This window comes from Lissotriton helveticus, chromosome 5_1 (assembly GCF_964261635.1).
Source record: "Lissotriton helveticus chromosome 5_1, aLisHel1.1, whole genome shotgun sequence".
Lineage (NCBI taxonomy): Eukaryota > Metazoa > Chordata > Amphibia > Caudata > Salamandridae > Lissotriton > Lissotriton helveticus.
In genome coordinates this window covers 520,538,889-520,559,309 of record NC_136065.1, presented here as the reverse complement: position 1 = coordinate 520,559,309, position 20,421 = coordinate 520,538,889, and the positions used below count along the sequence as shown (strand labels likewise).

The window sequence follows — 20,421 nt, the reverse complement described above, 5'->3', positions numbered from 1 at the left end:
AATTTAAGTGGTACTTCCACCTCCTCGAAAGGAGTGTAGGTATCCGGAGGTTCCTCTATTTTATAATGGTGGAAGACCTTTGTTACAGCGTTTGCTGCTGGAAAATGTATCCATGAATAGAACACCTCTGTCTGCCGATATTCGTGTGCCTCTATTACGGATATGACTGTGCCACCTCTAGGTGTCAGTCCATTTCCTATAAGTTTCAAAGTTATAGATTTCCTTATGTTGACCGCGATGAGTATTAAATTCGGGTCTGCTTCTTGCATAGTATTATCAGCTGTTACGAGTTCAGCTGCTACTCTAGCTATCTCTCTTTCTTCTTCAGTTTCTGACATTCTACTGTCAGGAAGGTTATTTTGTTTGTTTGCAGATCAGGTTTCTTATGGAAAAAAAGATTAGATGCACAATATTTTGGAACAGTGTATCCTTCAACGTTGACTAAACCAAGAACCATACATAGGAATTTCCTCCTGCGAGGTTTGGCAGATATGACCTTTCACCCACTCCAGACGTCTTTGGAGTATTATGGGAAAAAAGGGGTCTGAGTGAAAAAGCACGACTGAGTTACTCTAATGTCTTGCGTTAGTTTTATCGCCTTTCCAAACGTTTGGGCGCCATGTAGTGTAGTTCCTATTATCCCAATAGGCTCTGCGCATTGGAATAATACCTTCAATAGTATAGGCCTAGACCAGACGTTAACTAGGTCTTCTATTGTCGATATTAGACTTAAAGTTTTGGGTTTGCCAGCTAGCTCAGAGTTCACTAGAAACTTTCTCGAATAGGCAAGGAGGAGTTGAACCTCCCTGGATAGACAAGAAGGGATTTAGTTTCTGACAACCATAGAACATGACAACTTTGCTCTCCCCTAATCAAGAGTGTATCTCTAGAGTCGTGTGAAAACAAAAGACAACTTATTTTACTCAGTCAGTACGTGCATTCTTAGTCTCACCAGATTGTAGAGAAAAGGAAGAGACGGGCGTGTTCAATAAAAGATGGTATTTATTGATCAGTCTCTTTTCTCATACAAGAGAAATGGATCGATATTATCGCAATACTTATGGTTAAGTAAAGTGCATACAATAAAAGCAGAAGTATAAAATAATACTGTAAAAACATTTATATGGTTTCTAAGCCATAAGGTGGTTTAAGATTGATAAAATAGATATATACATATAAACATTTGACTAATCGTACTCAACTGGTGTTTCTAACTACGCCTACCCCAGTGTACCTGACCTAAGCCTAATACGTGGGCGGGAATAGAAAGTAGCAGTTTAAGTTAAGTTTGTTTTGCCAAGTGACTGACTCAAGAATTCTCTGCGAGGGGTTATTCAGTTCTGTACCTGGAATTTAGGATGAATGAGGGATGGTATCTCTCGTCTCTGGTCTCGATATTCCAGGCTGCCTGCGAGGGCTACCCGGAAGCGCCGGAGCTGGATTTCTCGGCAGGAGAAAGCAGCGTCTCGTTCTCAGCGCGTCAGGAAGGCGGGGCTGCACCTGCGGGGTCTGCTCTGCTCTGGGCTTCGGCAAGTCTGGCTGCTCCGATCTCGTCACCACCGCGTGTGTTTGCTTAAGGCAATACCGGTAATATTTATACCTGTAAGGTGCCGAGATTGACGTAAGGATGGACATAGATACGTCAATAAGGATGTCATACGACTTGGTCATTAGCACATTCTTTTGCTGAAGTTCTCGATGAAATCAAAACAATGGCCGCAGGGTTTTTCCCAGGTTGTCATAGGTTTGATTTGTTTTGAGAACTCCGTATGCCTTATCAGGGGCTGGAGGAATATCGCTTGTCTAATTAGATTGCAAGCGTTATGACTTAATCAGATAACACGTTCCTGTGCCGTGGTGTGGCATCATCAGATAACGGTTTCTGCATCATGGGATGGCTGCTAGTTAACTTGTTAACCAGAACAGGTCAGGAATAGGGGGATCGATACAGAACCTATAGGAATACATCACAATGTTATCAACCTCTGAAAGATAAAATGTGTGGGTCCGAAGTAATCCTGTGTGGTGGACTCTGCTCCATTCACAGAGTTTGCAGAGTTTTTCGCACTCCACGGAGCTCAGAAAAACTCCACTCTGCTGAGTTTTTTCCTCGGTCCAGATTTCTCAATGCTGGCGATCATGGATGGTCACTACTGCTCACATTGAGAAGCCTTCCGTTTGCGTTGAGGACGCTCCCGCTCGGGTAGAACTTCTACTCGAGGGGCAGAAAGAAGCAGCGCCCTCTTGCACTGTGTGAGATGTCGCTCGTGGTGATTTTACAGCGCAGGACAAAAAACTCGGCACTAAAAATCAGTGCGAACGGCGCAAGGTAACCGACTCTGCCGCTTGCGGAGCTCTGCGTAGCTTGTTGGAGTTTTTTGTCATTTACAGAGTTCCGAGTAGCAGAACTCCGCAAACTCTGCCCAGGCTTAGTCGGAAGTTTAATCTCATGTACCTGCAGCAGGCAAAGTAACCGACTAAGTTAACAGACTCTATTTCAATGGCTGTTCATTGCAGCAAGGCATGGGCAGGTGAAGTAAGAATGTTAATCTTCACTAACACATACTTAATTCTGTCTTCCCTGTGCTAATGGAAGTCTAACCATCATCAAACTCAAACCACAAAAATATTGGATAAGCAGCTTCTTTATATGCATTGTAAGCACAGATTTGCATGTTTGTACATACTAATGTACAATAATCACTACCCCAACATCATAATTGACCTTAGACTTTGGATGGAAAGCAGATAGTGGTGCATTGTAATATTCATTTACAGGGTGAACAAGCACCCATTTTGCATAGGGGATAACCGTAATGTGCCGGTCCTACAGTAGACTTAGATTGCGAAACAATAGTGTTTATGCCGCCATCACACTTTTAAGGCTCAACCAGGGGCCAGAAAGGAATGTCATGAAGCCGGGCCATAACTTAGCAAACTCAGCCTGCGTTTGTCTTTTATAGCTGGACCACCAGCAGAAGATTCAAGCGTGTCACTTATGGGGGGGGGGGGGTCATCGGTCATGCTACTTCTCTTGTAATCCTTACATGTCCCTTGCCACCACTGGTCGCAGCAAGTCATAAAAGCACCAGCAGGAACAGAAAGTAAACAGGGCTGATAACGCATTTATTGTCTGTGGTTGGTACAACCTTCCTCTTCCCCTGGTCCTTCAAGTCAAAATCAGAAGCTGTGGAGGGGCTGGTGGTGTGACAGAGTGAGCCCTGTAATGTCATCAATATTCAAAGTGTGTATGGTGACGCTTCCACACCCCTTTCCATGTTGGTGAATTGACATTTATGAGGAGGTTAGACCTAGTTCATCAGCCTTTGGTGTCACTGCACCTGCTGCACTAACTACCCCACCAGAATAGGGAATTCTTATGGGAATATGGTTTCTCTACGTCCCTCATTCTACCTGTCTTTCCTTCTGTGCTTCCTTTCTCCATCTTCTCTCCTTCGTTCCCTGCACTCTCTCCTCCTTAACCTCTCTAAGCAGCTGTCTACCCCTCTGCTATCACTTGTACACATCATTTTCCTCTCTTGTCTCCCAGCATCCTCATTTCTGGCCCCTTTCTTTTCCCTTGCCCCAATCTCCATTTTCTTTCTCTGTGATCCTTAAGTAATTCTCTCATACGGTCTTGTTTTCCTTTCCTCCTCTCCTTTTTATCTTTCACCTTCTCATTTTCCTTCATTCCTTACCTATCTCTTCTCCATTATCCTCTACTCCCTTCTTACCCTCCCACCTTCCCACCCTGTCGAAATATAGACTCCAGGTTCCAGGCGTGTTCTGTGCCTGAAAAAATTCTGAAAGGGCAGTTTGCGAGATAACTGCATTTGATGCAGAGAAGACTGGGTCCCCTCCCGCCTCAGGACCCTGGTGTCACTGCTCCAGCTGCGCCACTGGCAGATCATTAAGGTATGGCTAGTAATATAGGGTTTCCATTTGCCTCCTGAAAGAGGACGGAGGTCCCAGCCAATAATATGGCCTCTAGCCTATGTAGAGGTCTTTGAAATAAACATGGCGCTCACAGATGCATTGTCGTGTAGGTTGCAGCTTAGACATGCACTTCCAGGAAAAACATTTTAAATTCCTATACAATATGTAACTGAGTGACGGTTGGAGGGTTTTTGCACAAATGGGATTGCCTGGGCTGTTCTGCTTGCCTGCGAAGCTCAAAATTCGGTTAAATTATTTGCCAACAAATAAAGGTAGATACAATGAATTCTGAAAATAGAATTTGACCTGCTGTGCCGTTGATTTGAAAACACTTAGCAAAAATATTTTTTAACTAAATGATTCTTCACCGATCACCGACAGATTTTGGATACACGCTTTGTGGTTATATCCTCTGAACAAGCTATGTCCGTCTCAAGAACTTTAGTTAATGGTTGAATAAATGAATGAATTAAACACATTTTTACGGCTAGTTATTAAGCCTTTGGGGTGTCCTGATGCTCAGAAAACAGGACTGGTGGGTAAAGAGGTCACGAGGATTAGAATAAGCAAGACGTATGGTTGTGGTAGTGGCTCTAGCTGGGTTAGTTATCTATCGCCCCCCAGATTGTACAGAAGGCAGTACAAAGGCACTAATGGACATTATTGTCCAAAGTTCCCTCTTGCATAATCACTTTATGGTAGTAGGTGACTTTAATATGCATGTTGATAGACCGGATAACTTACAGGCGGAGCATCTAGTTGCCTCATTGAGTGCGGCGAATTTGATCCTATCCACTAGTGGACCGACGCATAGGGCTGGCCATACGCTTGACCTGATCTTTTCGAATAGAAATGGCCTGTCAGTGGAAGATGCACAGCCACTGCTGTGGTCGGATCATGCACTAATCCCTTTTTCGGTAGCGTTAGAAGGGAGTGGGCCGGCCAAGGGGAAACGTTCCTTTTTTCAGAGGCAGTGGAAAAAGCTCACCCCGGAGATTATGGGACCAGTTCTGGCTCGCAACCCCCCACAGTTAACCACAAATGCTAGCAAGGATGTTTTGGCATTGAATCAATGGATAGGCGACATGGTGTCGCAGATTGCTCCTGCCAAGCGGGCAATGTCGCAGAGGGAATCTCCCACGGCCCCGTGGTTCTCTGCCGAACTCAGTTCGGAAATATCAGACTGTAAGAGGCTGGAGCGCATCTGGAGGTCAGACTATTGCCCCTTAGCCAAGGCCCATTACAAAGAAGCCATGAATAAATTTCACAAATCAATAAAAAGGGCCAAGAAAATGTTTTTTGCATCTTCGGTCCAACAAGCAGCACACTCAAGTAAAGAGGTTTTTAAAATTGTACAGTCGTTTTTTAAACCCCGATGTATAGAGAGGGAGGTTCCCCCGTCCATAGCACTCTGTGACGACATATCAACTTTCTTTGACAACAAAATACTAAAAGTTTATGACTCCTTTGTTCCTTCGAGGCCCATTGTAAAGGATGATTTAACAGCCAACGGCTTACGTTTAGCGTCCCTTGGCCAATTTCAGTTAATATCACTGGATATGGCTAAGCAGGAACTAAAGCGCTGCAAATCAGGCTCGCCAGACGACCCCTGCCCACCAAAGCTTTGGGGATTGATGGTGGACTCAATTGCTCCTACCCTGCAGCATATCTGGAACACCTCCATTAGCACGGGAGAGTTTCCGGAGGGCTGGAAGCACGCAACACTTCTTCCCTTGAAAAAAAAGCCGAATGGGGACCCGGAGGACTTGACCAACCTCCGCCTAATTTCTTTACTGGCGGCGCCGGGAAAAATGATGGAGAAGCTGATTCAGCGACAGCTAAATAGTTACATTGAGGCCAACAATATACTACATGAGACCCAATCGGGGTTTAGACCCGGTTTTAGTACCGAGACAGCTCTGATCGAGGTGGCAGAGTCAGTGAGGTGGTCGATGGATTCAGGGGACTCAGTAATACTGATGCTCCTGGATCTGTCGGCCGCTTTTGATACGGTCGACCATGGCAGATTATTACAACGGCTGGCAGCGATAGGGCTTCAGGATCAGGCTCTCGGGTGGCTACATTCCTACTTATCTAACAGATCGCAGAAGGTGGCGCTGGGGGCATGTTCCTCAAAGTCCAGGGGCCTGAGCTGTGGCATTCCTCAGGGGTCGGCACTAAGCCCTTTATTATTTAATATATATCTGGCCCCGTTCTTCACGTTAATCGCTAACTGGGGGGTCACTGCAATATCTTATGCAGATGACACATAGTTGGTTTTCCCCTACTCAGAAGTGTCAGAGGCAGCCTTTGCAAGCTTTAAGGGCTGTCTCGGGGACGTGGCAACATGGATGAACACGAATAAATTAAAGTTAAATCCGATTAAAACTGAGGTGATCTTTTTCGGGAAAGGTACCCCTCCCGTGGCAGAGCTATGGTGGCCCGTGGAGATGGGGCCTGCACCTCTCCCTAGCCATTTAGCAAAAAATGTAGGGGTTAAATGGGACGACAGTCTATCCTTTTCTTCCCATATTCAGCAGGTGATGGGGTGCTGCCTTAGTAAACTGAGGAACCTGTGGAAAATTCTCAAGCTGCTGCCAGAGAATTGTCGGAAAACAGTGATCCATGCCACTATTACATCTAGGTTGGATTACGCGAATGGCCTTTATATGGGTCTCCCGAAATACCTGATCCAGCGCCTGCAAACCGCGCAGAATGCTGCGGCTAGGCTGCTAAAGCATATACCGTTTAAAAACCACGTTGCTCCACACCTCCGTTCACTGCACTGGCTGCCGGTGACCAGTAGAATAAAATTTAAGGCTCTTACGCTGGCTTTTAGAGCTGTGCATGGAAATTGCCCACAGTATTTAAGATCTCGGTTGCCTAGATACTCCCAGGCCCGCTCTCTCCACTCGAGCTGCCGAGTCCTGCTGCTCGAGCCGCGAGTGAGAAGGGCCCGATTGGGGGGCAGGACATTCTCAGCTAATACGTCTCGGCTCTGGAACACCTTGCCTTCGGGCCTCCAGAGCGCACCCTCGGAATCCAGTTTTAGAAAGCAGCTAAAAACATGGCTCTTTACACAGTAAAGTTAGATATTCTTTTCCCAGGACTTATAGCTCTGCTCTGCTCTTACAGCGCCGGATCACCTCCTAGTTGAGGTAGCTGTTCGCGCTATATAAAAGTCTGTATTATTATTATTATTAGGTTCAGAGATGCCCATTGCCCAGCCGTATTCGTATTCCATTATTATGCTTTACAGCAGCTATGTATATGGTCTCAAAAGCGTTTAGAAAGCATAACTCTATGTGGCCCTGTCTTAGATCTTGATACTCAGGTGTTTATCCCACATGCCTGTCTCTGTAATTAATGCACTCTTCTATGAATCTTTGAGCCCCAACAGAAAGAGCTATTTGTATAAAATAGGCCTGTACATCTTCAGACATCATGTCCTGTACAGGGATGTGCAAGGCTGATGATGTAAATCATCCTTGATATTTTGTCAGGGAGGAGAGACAGCGTTCCTTACAAACAAACCTTCTTGCTTTAACAACTGCAGTTCCTAAAAACCTGAAGAACTTTGGGGCACATTTACAAAGAAGTGACAGAGCTGGTCGTTAGCTTTCTTGGCTGAACGCCACGCTCTGCCACTTCTGAAACACAGGGCTGCACCAGCACCATATATACAACAATACGGTGCAGCCCTGCGTTTCGCCCTGCACTGGCGCTAATTTCAGCTGCCTAGCACCAATGCAGGCACCCAGGCATCATTGCACTGCGTTGTGGACAATGATTGTGTATGTGCAGGAAGGTTTCCCTTTGTGCAGCACACTTGGAAGTGGCAACTCGTCATTTTTAAAATGCTTGTTTATGTGCAGGAAGGTCCTGACATGGCGTTTTTCTCTTTTTATGTGCCCTGCACAATGCAGCACACATAAAAATGACAAAAATTAGGATACAGAAAGCATTTCTCCTTGTAGACCAGATTTTCCCTTGTCTTAATTTTGGTGCTGCCCCATATTTACGCCACTCTTGTAACTATGGGGCAGCATCAAAATCAGTGGGTGTTACGGCAGAATACCCACTGCAATACCCATTGTCCACTCCTTTCACGCTAAGTATAGCATTGAAGAGTGCCTTATTTACAAGGCAGCGTTAAGCCAAGTAAAGTGGCTTAATGCTGCCTTGGGAATAAGTAAAATCACCTATAGCCACTACATACTCAAAAAAAGTGACGTTCTAGTGGCGACAGGGGCTTGCCAATTTGCCCCTTTTTAGGTCTCGGCTAGTAACTCGCAAAGTGCGTTCTCGCCAGAGAACTATAGTTGGCGTTTCAGCAGAAAGAACGCGACAAAGGGAGACAAGACCTGGTCGCGCGCAGCGTTTCCCCATAGGATAACGTTGTGCGCGCGGCCAGGTCTTGTCTCCACAGCATGGCATGGCATGGCAGACCGGACTGCGACGCGCGCCTCTCTGGAATGCAGGGGGAGTTTGCAGAGAGGCGCGCTGTGCTGATAAAATCTTCCCTGAGGGTTGTACGACATTACAACGCATGCTTTTACAACGCATGCTTTTACATCGCAAGTTTTACAACGCATACCATTACAACGCATAGTGCAACTCCAGTCCCCGTGGATAGTAGGGAAGGTGTTGGATAGTACATTAAACCTATTCCCTATCCTAGAGCGCCCCCCAGCGCAATGCGTTGTAATGGTTTGCGTTGTAAAAGTTGCGTCGTAAAGGCACTGCGTGGTAAAAGTTGCGTTGTAAAGGATGTTTCCCTCCCTGAGCGGCCCCCTCCTTCCTGTTGCTGGAGCAGCTCTGTTTTGCAATAAAACTACTTTCCTTTCAGTCCCCCTCCCCCTCTTGTGGACAGGAGCACAACCCCCATTGAAACAAACTCCCCCATTGAAACAAAGAGTTTTAGCCCTCTCGTGGTGTTTTTAGCACTTTACGCTAAGATAGCCCAAGATAGCCCCAGTCCATGCACACGTATTCAATTTACAAAGTAATCAGTCTTTACAACAAATGGTGCATTATTAAGAGCGTTTGCTACGAAGTCATGTGAAGTGGAGTCTCCCTTAGCGCTCCCGCCGTGAGCTGCAATGAAGTGGCATCTCGCTGTCGGTAAAGTGGCGTCTCGCTGTCGGTAAAGTGGCATCTCGCTTTTGGGCTTTGTGAATAGCAAACTATGGTCACACACCTTGTAAGGTCATGTAGAACCTCACTAAACAGCTTCAGCAGTACAAAAGCCCTCTTTGTTGACAGGAGCCTAACAGCCGTTGCGTTCTGCGACACGCTTTTCGAAATAGGAAACATGAGGGCAAACATAGAAAACATGGAGTCAGCGTAATGTTAATTATGTAATACTTTCGGAACAGTGCATTTCAGAGTAAACAGACATAAAGCACGGCAAGGGTGGCACTTGTGTAAGTATCTAACGCAAACAAAAAGTGTGAGGTAGCATACAGTGTATTACAAGACAAAAGTTACGTGTGCAAGTTACCAAAGGGTACCATACAGAGGTACAAGAATAATACTGCAAGAAATGGTAAACACTCAGGACCCACTCGGAAGGCGCTTCAAGGCCACAAGACAAGTTGCATTACTGCCACACAATGAAAAAGAGCGGGAACACCGAAAGTATGAACACACAATCAAGTAACTGCACAGACAAGGGAAATCAGGAGATACACAGAAAGCATGCAAACACAAGTGAGTGGTGAGTGCAGGTGAGTACAGAGGTGTGGTGAGTGCAGGTGCGTGCAGAGGTGTGGTGAGTGCAGGTGAGTGCAGAGTGGTGCGTGCTGGTGAGTGCAGAGGTGTGGTGAGTGCATGTGAGTGCAGAGTGGTGCGTGCTGGTGAGTGCAGGTGCGGTGAGTGCAGCGGTGTGGTGAGTGCAGAGGTGCGGTGAGAGCAGAGGTGTGGTGAGTGCAGAGGTGTGGTGAGTGCAGAGGTGCGGTGAGTGGTGGTGAGTGCAGAGTGGTGGTGAGTGCAGAGGTGTGGTGAGTGCAGGTGAGTGCAGAGTGGTGGTGCGTGCTGGTGAGTGCAGAGTGGTGGTGCGTGCTGGTGAGTGCAGAGTGGTGAGTGCAGGTGCGTGCAGAGTGGTGCATGCTGGTGAGTGCAGGTGCGTGCAGAGTGGTGCGTGCTGGTGAGTGCAGGTGCGTGCAGAGTGGTGCGTGCTGGTGTGTGCAGAGTGGTGCGTGCAGGTGCATGCAGAGTGGTGCGTGCAGGTGCGTGCAGGTGCGTGCAGAGTGGTGCGTGTGGTGCGTGCAGGTGCGTGCAGAGTGGTGCGTGCTGGTGAGTGCAGAGTGGTGCGTGCTGGTGCGTGCAGGTGCGTGCAGAGTGGTGCGTGCTGGTGAGTGCAGGTGCGTGCAGAGTGGTGCGTGCTGGTGAGTGCAGAGTGGTGTGTATTGGCAATGTAAATGACAATGCCATTTATTTATGATTTAAAGAAAAAAAAAGAAATGTCATGAGCAATGCCAATAGCTCTACCTTTAATGATGCCGAGAACATTGCATTGTAAATGCTTGTTATTCTTGTTGACCCAGCACATGTGAGGAAAGGTGGATCTGGGTCTAGAACTGAGGCCTTTGGCTACCTGGTCATGCGGAGGTTAGCTTCTACGCCGATCGAGAAGGATTAGAGGGCCCTGCAGTCCTCCGTTTGACTAAGGCCTGAATGCGACGTAGGTGGACTTCCATGGTGAGATTCTCAGTGCCCAGAATTACTGTTACTGCCCAGTATTTCCATATTGAATTCAGCCTATGGCAAATTAAACCCCTCGGAAAAGGGAATAACAGTCTGAACATGGAAATACAGTGCTTTATTCTGCACAGTATTCACTATTCTGGGGGCTTTAATCCTGTCGCTTACCACATTAATAAGTAGTAAGAAATAGTAATAAATCAAAAATTCTCAACCCCTCAACTTTTGTTTGTGGAAGCTTGAAATGAAAATGTTGCAGTTTGCCCGAAAACTCACCTGGGTACCACATGGGGAACACATCTCTTGAAAACATCACCAAAAGATATGTGGTACTTTATAAGACCAACTTTCCTACACAATATTATGAATTTAAATGTAATCTGAAGAAATGACAATTGTGGGCATCTGATTGCTAGACAGATTAAAGGTATTGGTATGAGAGATGAACAGCTTTATTAGTCAAAGGTTCTGCCAGTGAGCACTAACAAAGACGCTTTACCTGACGTAGTAAAGAAGGTAAGCAGAGGACGGAGACACACTCCTTAATGCATAGGCAAAATATTCTACTTTAATTCATGAATTTCCAGATTTCAGTAAGCATTTAAAACAAGAGGATGTGGCCTAACAGCCAGAGCTGCAGACTTTGGAGCTGGGGAACCGGGTTCGAGCCTCGGCGTTGGCTCCACCTCCTGTGATTCTGGACAAATCACTTAGGGCCCGATGTAGGTAGGCATTTACCGGTCGGTAACGGACGAATTCGGCCGTTATCGACCGGTAAATGCCTTTTCCAATGTAGGGGGCATGTATTTACAGATTCGATATTTTTACCGAATCTGTATTTACCGAATCTGTAAAATTACCGAATTGGTAAATACAGACTCGGTAAAAATACCGAATCTGTAAATGCAGATGTAGGTGGCGCTTTCAACAGTGCCACAGGCCCCTAAGAATTTGTTATTTACCATGTAATACTATTGCATGGTAAATAACGAATTCAGGCGTACATGCACATCTGTGCATGTACACCTATGCCATGTGACACACAGACATGCCCTTAGGGCATGTATGTGTGCCACATGGCACACAAGCCTGACATTGGGGTGCTACAGGGTGTCAAAGTGACACCCCGTTCCCCCTGCCAGGATTCAGTATTTACCGAATCGGTAAATACAGATTCTGTATTTCCCATTGATTCCTATGGGCTTCAAGGCCCATAGGAATCAATGGGAAATACCGAAAATACCAAATCGTACAGAATCTGAAATTTTAAAAGTAAAATTACCTACATCTGCCTACTTCCGATTTACCGACTCTTAAATACCGAATCGGTATGATTCGGTATTTAAGAGTCGGTAAATCGGAATTACCTACATCGGGCCCTTAATCTCCCGTGCCTACCATAAAATGAACGTGTCCGTCTGGAACGTAACTTGTGCCCGTGTAAAGTGCTCCAATAGGTTCGGTGGATTTCGCGCTATATAAAACTGCAAACAAAAAATGTAAAAATCTTACGCCCCATTTGCACATAAAAGGTACGCCATTAATAGAAAACTGAAAGATGTTTCAGAACTTCGAATTAACACGCAATGCAATTCGTCAAATATTGCGTTCATGGAAGACCATTGGACGTCGACCAGTTGTGCTTGTACTGGCGAGGACTACCTTACTTACAATTCAAAATAGGTAGACCTAAAAGAAAGATTTGAAGAGGCAAGTGGCCCTCCACTGTCAGAAACCAGGTTATTTTCTGAATGAAGTTGGAACCGCTAGTTTGGGAGAGGAAAGAACGGTTGGTTTGTTTTCGCCCTCTCTTTAAAACCCTAATTGTTCCTAAATTATTTTCAAAACTTCGAAGCGGATTTTACATTTACCAAAAAGAAAACAAGAAAGTAATGTACTCAGATTGGAAACTCTGGCCTGATTTAGGATTTGGTGTATGGGATACAGTGCATCAGGGTGACCGAATGCGTGACACTCATTATTCAACAAAAATCTGTACCTTTGTATTGTTCGGTTGACGTAATAAGGTACTGAGTGCCCTGTAAGGTGGGTTCGTGACTCTTATGCTGCCTTCCATTCCACATACCTCTTCAGTTGTTCTTTGGCCCAGCACCGTGAACTCTTTTCGTTTGTTTGTGTCATCCATATGATATGGCAGCAAACTGATGCTCTTTCTAAAATGTTGGACTGCGCTTGTAAACATCTCGGTTCTTTACTGACTTCTGACTTTTATTATTGTAGTGTGTTATAAAGAATTGTGCAAAAACTAAGGAAATGTATTTGGGCATTGAAAACATTTAGCTGTTATCTGCCCATGTGTCACGAGTCGGGTGCTTTTTTAGCACACAGCGCACTAAGCATTATGGAACTAAGGGCCTCATTTATGAAAAGTGACGCATGGCTACGTGAAAACAGCGATGCGTCACTTTTCACTGTGCCCTCCTTGCGAGACCAATGATGCGTCATATTTACAGTATGACGCATCATGGCGCAAGGAGTTACAGATACGTCAGTATTTCTGACGTATCTGTATGGCGCAAAAGTGGCGCATTGTTGGAGTGTGTCACAAAAGTGACGCAACTCCAGCAATGTGTCCTTTCACATGGGGCAAGCCCCATGTGAAAGGGCCTGCATCAGTCTTACGCCTGCTGTGAGGCAGGCATAAGAAATTGACGCATTTGTGTCCTAGAAGTGGCGCAATGAAATCTTATAGATTTCACTGCGTCACTTCTATGACCCTGTCTTGCGTCAAAACGCCCGCCTTGCATACATTATACCTGGCGCAGGTATAATGTGGCGCAGGGGTTTACAAAGTGACGCATCTACCTAGATGCGTCACTTTGTAAATATGGCGCAACAAGGCGCATTTTTTACGCCACTGGTGCATCACAAAAAGTGACGCTCCGGCGGCGTAAAAGTGACGCACAGCCTCATAAATGAGGCCCCAGGAATCCAACATGTATAATGGACACAGTGAGTAAATGTGTGTAGTACTGTTGGATGAAAAACCAGGACTGGATGAAGGTCACCTTCCTAAGAACTGGCCAATAGGCAGGGCTTTAGGTGAGCCGGGTCTCACCAGTGCTAAGCACCGGCAGTTTTTTAAACGGGTCTCTATGTTTTGAGCCCTGGCACAGGCGTCTGTTTTTTCCTGGCTGCAGTGACAGCAGTCACATCGAGGGTGCGTGTGCTCCCACTGCTCACTTCTCAATAGTGGAGAAGTTACGGCATGACGTCATGCAAGGTGAGAGTTGTAGGGGAAGGGAAATCCTTTGAAGAGAGTCATTTTCTCTCTGGATTTCCCTTCTCTTTTTGAAACTCAGGAGCAGCAACATTGGCGTGGCGTCACCAGGGCTTTAAGTGTAAACTTTTTCAATATTATATACAAGCCATAGTCTGCTTATTCATCTTATGCAACTAACAACCATTGACAAAGCCAATAGTCCTGACTTGTTGTATGTATGATGTTACTGGTTGTATCATATATCTGGATGCAATGACAGAAACCGAAAAATACAAATCGGGCCCCTTTGAGAGACCCCCCCCCCCCACCCCCTCCCCCCAGTTTTCATCCCACTTAAAACCCTGCCAATAGGTTTAAATATTATTGATATTCACTTAATTTAAGTGGACTTCCATTCATTCTCACATCCCAATTACCATAACTCAATCGCTCTCTTACCATGTTGTTGTACGTGTTTCTCTAAATCCCTCCTACTCCTGCACCACCATCAAAGACATGTACCGCGAAATGTAAAAACTAGCCTGATGCCACTCAGCACTCCTAAATCTAACAAGCAGTGACTTCACACACCTACTGAACTCTGTAAATAAAATGTTGCTCTCATTAAACTTCCTGGAATTTCACACCGATGAACCCCACCACGACCACCACCAGGGATCACTCCCACAATTAAAACTTTCAAAACTAAATTGCTTGTACTCATTTGAAAATTGTGTCAAAAACCCTAACACCAAGCAATTTGAATCCTAGAAACATGCATTGAGCACGATCTCCTCTGTTATCACAATTGACAAATCCTTATAGCAAGTTCTGATACCCTCTTATTTTGTAGCACAGATTCTATGTATTTTACCGTGCGGCTTAATATGATTATATTTATACATATATGATAACCATCCTCTATCTGTTACTTTGCTGACATTTGCTTTGCTGAATCTAACATACAACATTATATCCAGAAATATATACGCATCATACAAAACAAATGACGTGCTCCACATACCGCAGAATTGTTTTAGTATTGGTTGGCGCAACCTCCCACCAACCATAGGAGTTCTGAATGCAGTTAGGTCTGGACAGAGTAAGTAGTGTGTCTTGTACCTCTACATAGTTTAATCCACACCATATTTTGAGGCACTAATCCAGAGGCCTCCTTTGGGCCTGTGTAGATCACCATTCACCATTTTAAGCGCATAAAAGAGTAGAATAAAGCCATTTATGGCATTTCAGGCTATTAATCAATATTATAAGTCCTTTATGCATTTTTTACAAGTTTTCTTCTAAAAAGTAGTTGTCACATGCCTATAGATTCACCCAAAATTGTGTTTCTTTCAGGGGGATTCTGGCGGGCCCCTTGTGTGCCAGATTGGAAAAGAAAAGTGGGAGGTGCATGGCGTGGTAAGCTTTGGCCCCATTGGATGCACCGTGGAGAACAAACCCAGCGTATTCACCCGCACCTCAGCTTACATTCCCTGGATTGAGGCAACAAGGATCCGTGATTTCTTCTTGCATTGAGTCTCACGAGACAAGCCTTGGGGATCATGCAAAACACAGAAAGATCTTGTGTGAAATGTAGGCATCTGCATGTTGTTTTCATATCTACACTAACAAGTAATCATATGGAACATCTCCACTTCTTTTTTGATTCTACCCACCCCTACCTAGCACTGTCTAATGGTAAATCTCAAAAAACAGAAGAAAATCAAGCACTCAAATTCCAAGTGGCCCATGATACTCCCATCTAACTCTTTAGACCCTGAGGACCAAGTATTATGTTCACCAATTCACACACTATTGGTGTTAGATTCACTTTATTGTGCAAGACCCAATGGACTGTTTACAAGGAGTTTGCCTAGACCAAGTAATGAAGAGGATTGTTCATTCATGCAACTGTTCAATTGACATAATGGTATAGTTATCACAGCATTAGTGCCTCATATTGCTTGTGACCCACTGAGTTGTCATGTAGGAGGTTCGTGTAGGGATTCTATGTTCCAGAAGAACATACAGAAGGCATTTGTTACTTTTTAAGGATATTCAACTGCATGGCGCACAGTTAGATTAGCCAAGCACTGCAATGTCTATGGCGGAGAAATAAAAAATGTCCATATAAATACGGATGGTTCACCCCATTAAAATGTACCTGGTTGCAATCAGTATCTTTCCTGTGTACCCGTTGATGTTCTATTTGCTAATGGCTAGCAGTCAAGTCGACTTTTTCCCGAGTGGCTACATTCATACTATGGAAGTTTAATAAGAAATGTAGACATAACAACTCAAATAGTGACACGCCTTCCAGAAATGCAACAAAGAAAGTCAAGGTTAAACTAATCTTCATTTGCAATTGATTATGCATTATTGCCTGAATTGTGACCTACACGCGGGGCCTGAAGAGGTGTGAGGCCAATATATGTAAGTAATTGCTGAAAAGTAGTGTACTGTTCAATGAGTATGAAGCACAGTAAATTAAGGCTAAATTGGATTAGGCACTTACATGGCGACCAAGATGCTTCAGTAAAGAGGAGCTTAAAATTAGGATGTATAACATTACAACGCATGCTTTTACATCGCATGCTTTTACAACGCGGTTTTTACAACGCATACCATTACAACGCATAGTGCTTTGGGGCGCTGGGTAGTGAATAGTTTAATTTACTATTCCAACTCCAGTCCATGTGGATAGTAGGGAAGGTGTTGGACAGTAAATTAAACCTATTCCCTATCCTAGAGCGCCCCCCAGCGCAATGCGTTGTAATGGTTTGCGTTGTAAAAGTTGCATCGTAAGGGCACTGCGTGGTAAAAGTTGAGTTGTAAAGGATGTTTCCCTTAAAATTATCAGCAAACCATGCCATTGAAGAACAAATGCTCAAATAAATCTTAATGCAGTGCGTGGAGTAAAGGCTAAAAATAAGAGTTCTCATAGCCTAGAAAAAAAAGAATTAAACAGCGACAAGGACAATCTGTGCAAGCCAAAGTGGACAGCTGTGGTGGCAGAGGGACATACACGTGTCAGTGCTGACATACTGTTCACATGCATTGCCCATTAGCACTTGGATTGGCTCCAGAGGAAAGAAAATGAAAAATCATGACTCCCGGGAGGAAATGTTTAGTATTGGGTAATCTTTCAGGCATCATATATGGAAATCTTCATCAGTATTTTAAAATCCATATAAAGACATGCCCTTAGTTCACGTATCTCATAAATGATTCTTAGTTACTCTTAAAACGCCACAGCCCTTTTAGAGACCCCCAACTTTTTAGCCCATTTCTTATCTCCCCTTAGCTTTCTAAAACGCAGTCTATGACCAATTAAGTAAACAAGATTGGTTTACCTCCATATGTTCCTTGTTGCCAGCTGGTTTTGGGGAAGAGTTCTCAAAGATAATGCAAAGATGAAAGCCTGGTACAGACCGGTGCACCTCTATTTCTCCCTGTTTTTTGTTAGGAGTATCTTTGCTGTTGGGACTATTGGCCTAAACCCAGGACATAACACAGAGTTGTCACTTTCCTGTGTGGAGGCCTGACTCCTGACCCTTGACTGTGCCATGCGAAAACCTAGACTGCAATTTAAGCATGTTCCTGGCAGATAAACGTGTTACTGCTAAACTTTAAAAAAAATAAAAAAAATACTAAACACAAATTTCATGTCCACGTAAAAGAAGAAATCGATCCTAACTTTTTACATGCAATTGTATTTTTCCTGTGAACTGTGTAGCAGAAAAGTTAAACAAATCATTTACTATAGGGATTTTTATCACATATTGAAGTGGTTGCCAGCTGAAAAGCCTGAACATAGAAGGATTACTAGATGAATTCTTCTCTTCTCAGACATGAAACCAGAGAGAAACCTGTACGGACATTTAGGCCACACACCAACGTGTGCAAGGCAGTCATGCTCCATGTAGACCATGTGTACTCGCAAAGATATTCCCATGGGTCCAAAAATGTGGTCAGTGGTGTGACCGAGGGCCGCATTGATTCGAGCCAGGGTGGTGGTTGGTCGTTGGCGGTAAGGTGGAAGTAGGGGAAGCGAAGCATATACATCTAGTGGCTTAATTGTACTGTGTGAAACCAGAAAAACCTGGGATTAATCCTGGCTTCCCCAATTAACCAAATTGTGCGATCCTAACAATCGTTTTCTTTCACTTTCCCTCCTTTTTCTTCATTATTAGTTATAAAAAGACATCAAAATACCTTACTTCAGGATTTGGGAGAGGATGTAGCCTAACAGTTAGGGTGGTCGACTTCAAATCTCGGCAACCGGGTTCGAGTCTCGCAACGACGCTCACCATTCTGTGATTCTGGGCAAATCACTTCATCTCCCCTTGCCTAACAAAAATGAATGTGTCCTCATGTAACACAACTGGTGCTCATGTAAAGCGCTCTGATACCTGATCACGGGTCAAGTTCTAGCTATATAAAACTTCTTTAAAAAAATAGTGCTGTACAAAACCTTCTCCTCTGTTTGATGTAATAAACTATAATGTTGTTCATAGATAATTGGAACCCAGGCCACCCAAAGAGTGCACATAACAAGAGATTTGCCTCTTGGTTCACTATTCACATTGTTGTCAGGGTGGGGGGGGGAATAAAAGTTTCTAAATTCATGTTTGAAAACTATCACTTAAAAAGAAAATTCTTCTCAATGCACTGCCATAAATTGATGTACTAAAGTGAAACAGTTCTTCCTGTTTATGAAAACACTTTTTGAATTTTGAAGAGACTTCATTATTTGTACACTTTTCCTGCAAGATATCTTTAAAAATCAAAGTGTCCCTAAAGTTAAGGGGTGCAGGACACACTAGTTACTTTCTTTCTTTAACTTCAATTACCCTTTAAATAAATGCTTGCCCATGTACATAACATCTCCTTGATGTTAGTGCTGAGTTAAGTAAAAAGCAGTGTAGTGTTGCTGTTGAGGAGGGGGTTGCATGTAAAGGTCAGGAGGGTTGCATGCGGTCCCTGGGCTGTACTTTGAGTATCACTGATGTAGACTATCTACAAGAAGTAGAATGAAATTCCTGGACCCAATACCCAGCAGTTTCAGAGGAGCACCCTAGTATCACACATATACTGTCAAAAGGTGAAGCTGCTAAATGCTGATCTAAAGTCTAAGGTTTTCCACTGCTGGCTTCTTATTGAATTCGTATTCAAGCTCAGCACTGAAAGCAAGCAGGGCACTTTTGCATGTAGCACACGCCATGCACCTTTTCTCATGCCTACCGAGCAGAACAGTGACACTGTCAGATTGGGAAGTACAGCCAATGACAGTAATAGCTGTCTACTGCTAACCTCTGTCCATGTATGTAACAAGGACTGCAGGTTTCTAGTTTCTAAACAAGTCACATCACTGACATTGCTTTACAACTTAAGTATATTCCAGTCCTTTGTGCACGATGACTACATAGGAGCTATGCTTCTTTGTCTAAATTTTAAGAATTAAATGGTTCCCACACCTTAACTGAAATCATTACATAGTTTAACTTAGACAGTACTCGTCCCCACCAAAGAGTTCATACAATTGGTTTACCACATTGGGTAGTATAAGATTTAAGTACTGACTAGTGCAGGTTAATGAGTGTAATATAAGGGACCAGATGGCTATTTAGGGCACCAGAAAGAAACACAAATTGGAAATAGTGTTTTAATTGGGGCTAGCAACATATCTGAAGGAAGCCAGTTCTATTTGAAGGCTGATTATTCAACCCTGTCAAGTTGCAGAAAGACTACCAAGACCTGTTAAAACATTTTCCTAGACATTATTAAACTTTGCTGCAAATTGTAATTGTTTTATACACTCACCCTGTCAATAAAGGAAACGTTCTGCTAATATTTGTTGCATGGGCTTTGTTGTAGATTGTAGATGTGGATTTCAATTTCTGTAAATATAAGGTACCATTTGTGCTCTATAGTGATTGAATTGCAGATTTTCATTACTTTCAAAAGGGGATGGATGTCAACAAGAGATTGGAAATCTGATGCAAAGTTACAAATATGAAAAAATCATTATTGTACTTCGATGACTGTCTTTTCAGTAAATTTGCAAAAACATTAAATGCAAATTATAAGCAGGAAAATGTTGCGCATTGTAACCTGGCTGAGTTTGATTTCACTGACTTAGCAGTTTCTTGCTGTGCACATGTGCTGTATTAAAGTATAGTCAGTGCTTTAAATGGAAATTTACAAGTGTATGTGCTCACTCATCAGAGTACCTGTTTGCTCCTGCATTAATGCATTAGAGCAGTACTGAGATGGGCAGACACTCTCCCTTTGAAACATACCATCTCAATTGAACTGTGTTCTAACTTAAAAATTAATTCCCGCCATTAAAAGTAAATAATTAAAAAATATACGTCGCTAGCAATCTTCTCCAAATGACACTGTCCCACTATTAGAACTCTTCCTTGTAACCATGACAAGATCTATTAAAAAATCACAACTCAATACTTACATCGTCCCAGAAAGTACACCAAGCCTCTACAAAACTAGTAGCTTTTCTCAGCATCTCCTCTCCAAACAACAAACTAGTCTGGAAT

The 20,421-nt window shown here is 43.9% G+C and overlaps 1 protein-coding gene across 2 annotated transcripts in view; it reads left to right on the top strand.

Moving 5' to 3' along the window:
* The window catches only part of LOC144753250 (elastase-1-like), a 90,297-nt gene extending 70,580 nt beyond the window's left edge, over window positions 1-19,717 (top strand). Inside the window, exons 6-7 of one of the 2 annotated variants that reach the window (XR_013594263.1) lie at window positions 15,221-15,457; window positions 18,058-19,717. Coding sequence is in view for 1 of the 2 variants with exons in the window: in XM_078641001.1 (XP_078497127.1) it covers window positions 15,221-15,400 (180 nt within the window). In the remaining variant the exon portion in view is untranslated. Of the gene's footprint in view, window positions 1-15,220; window positions 16,042-18,057 lie in introns of those variants that run through there. The other variant, XM_078641001.1, reaches the window with a different exon arrangement.
* Window positions 19,718-20,421: the final 704 nt, after the last annotated feature.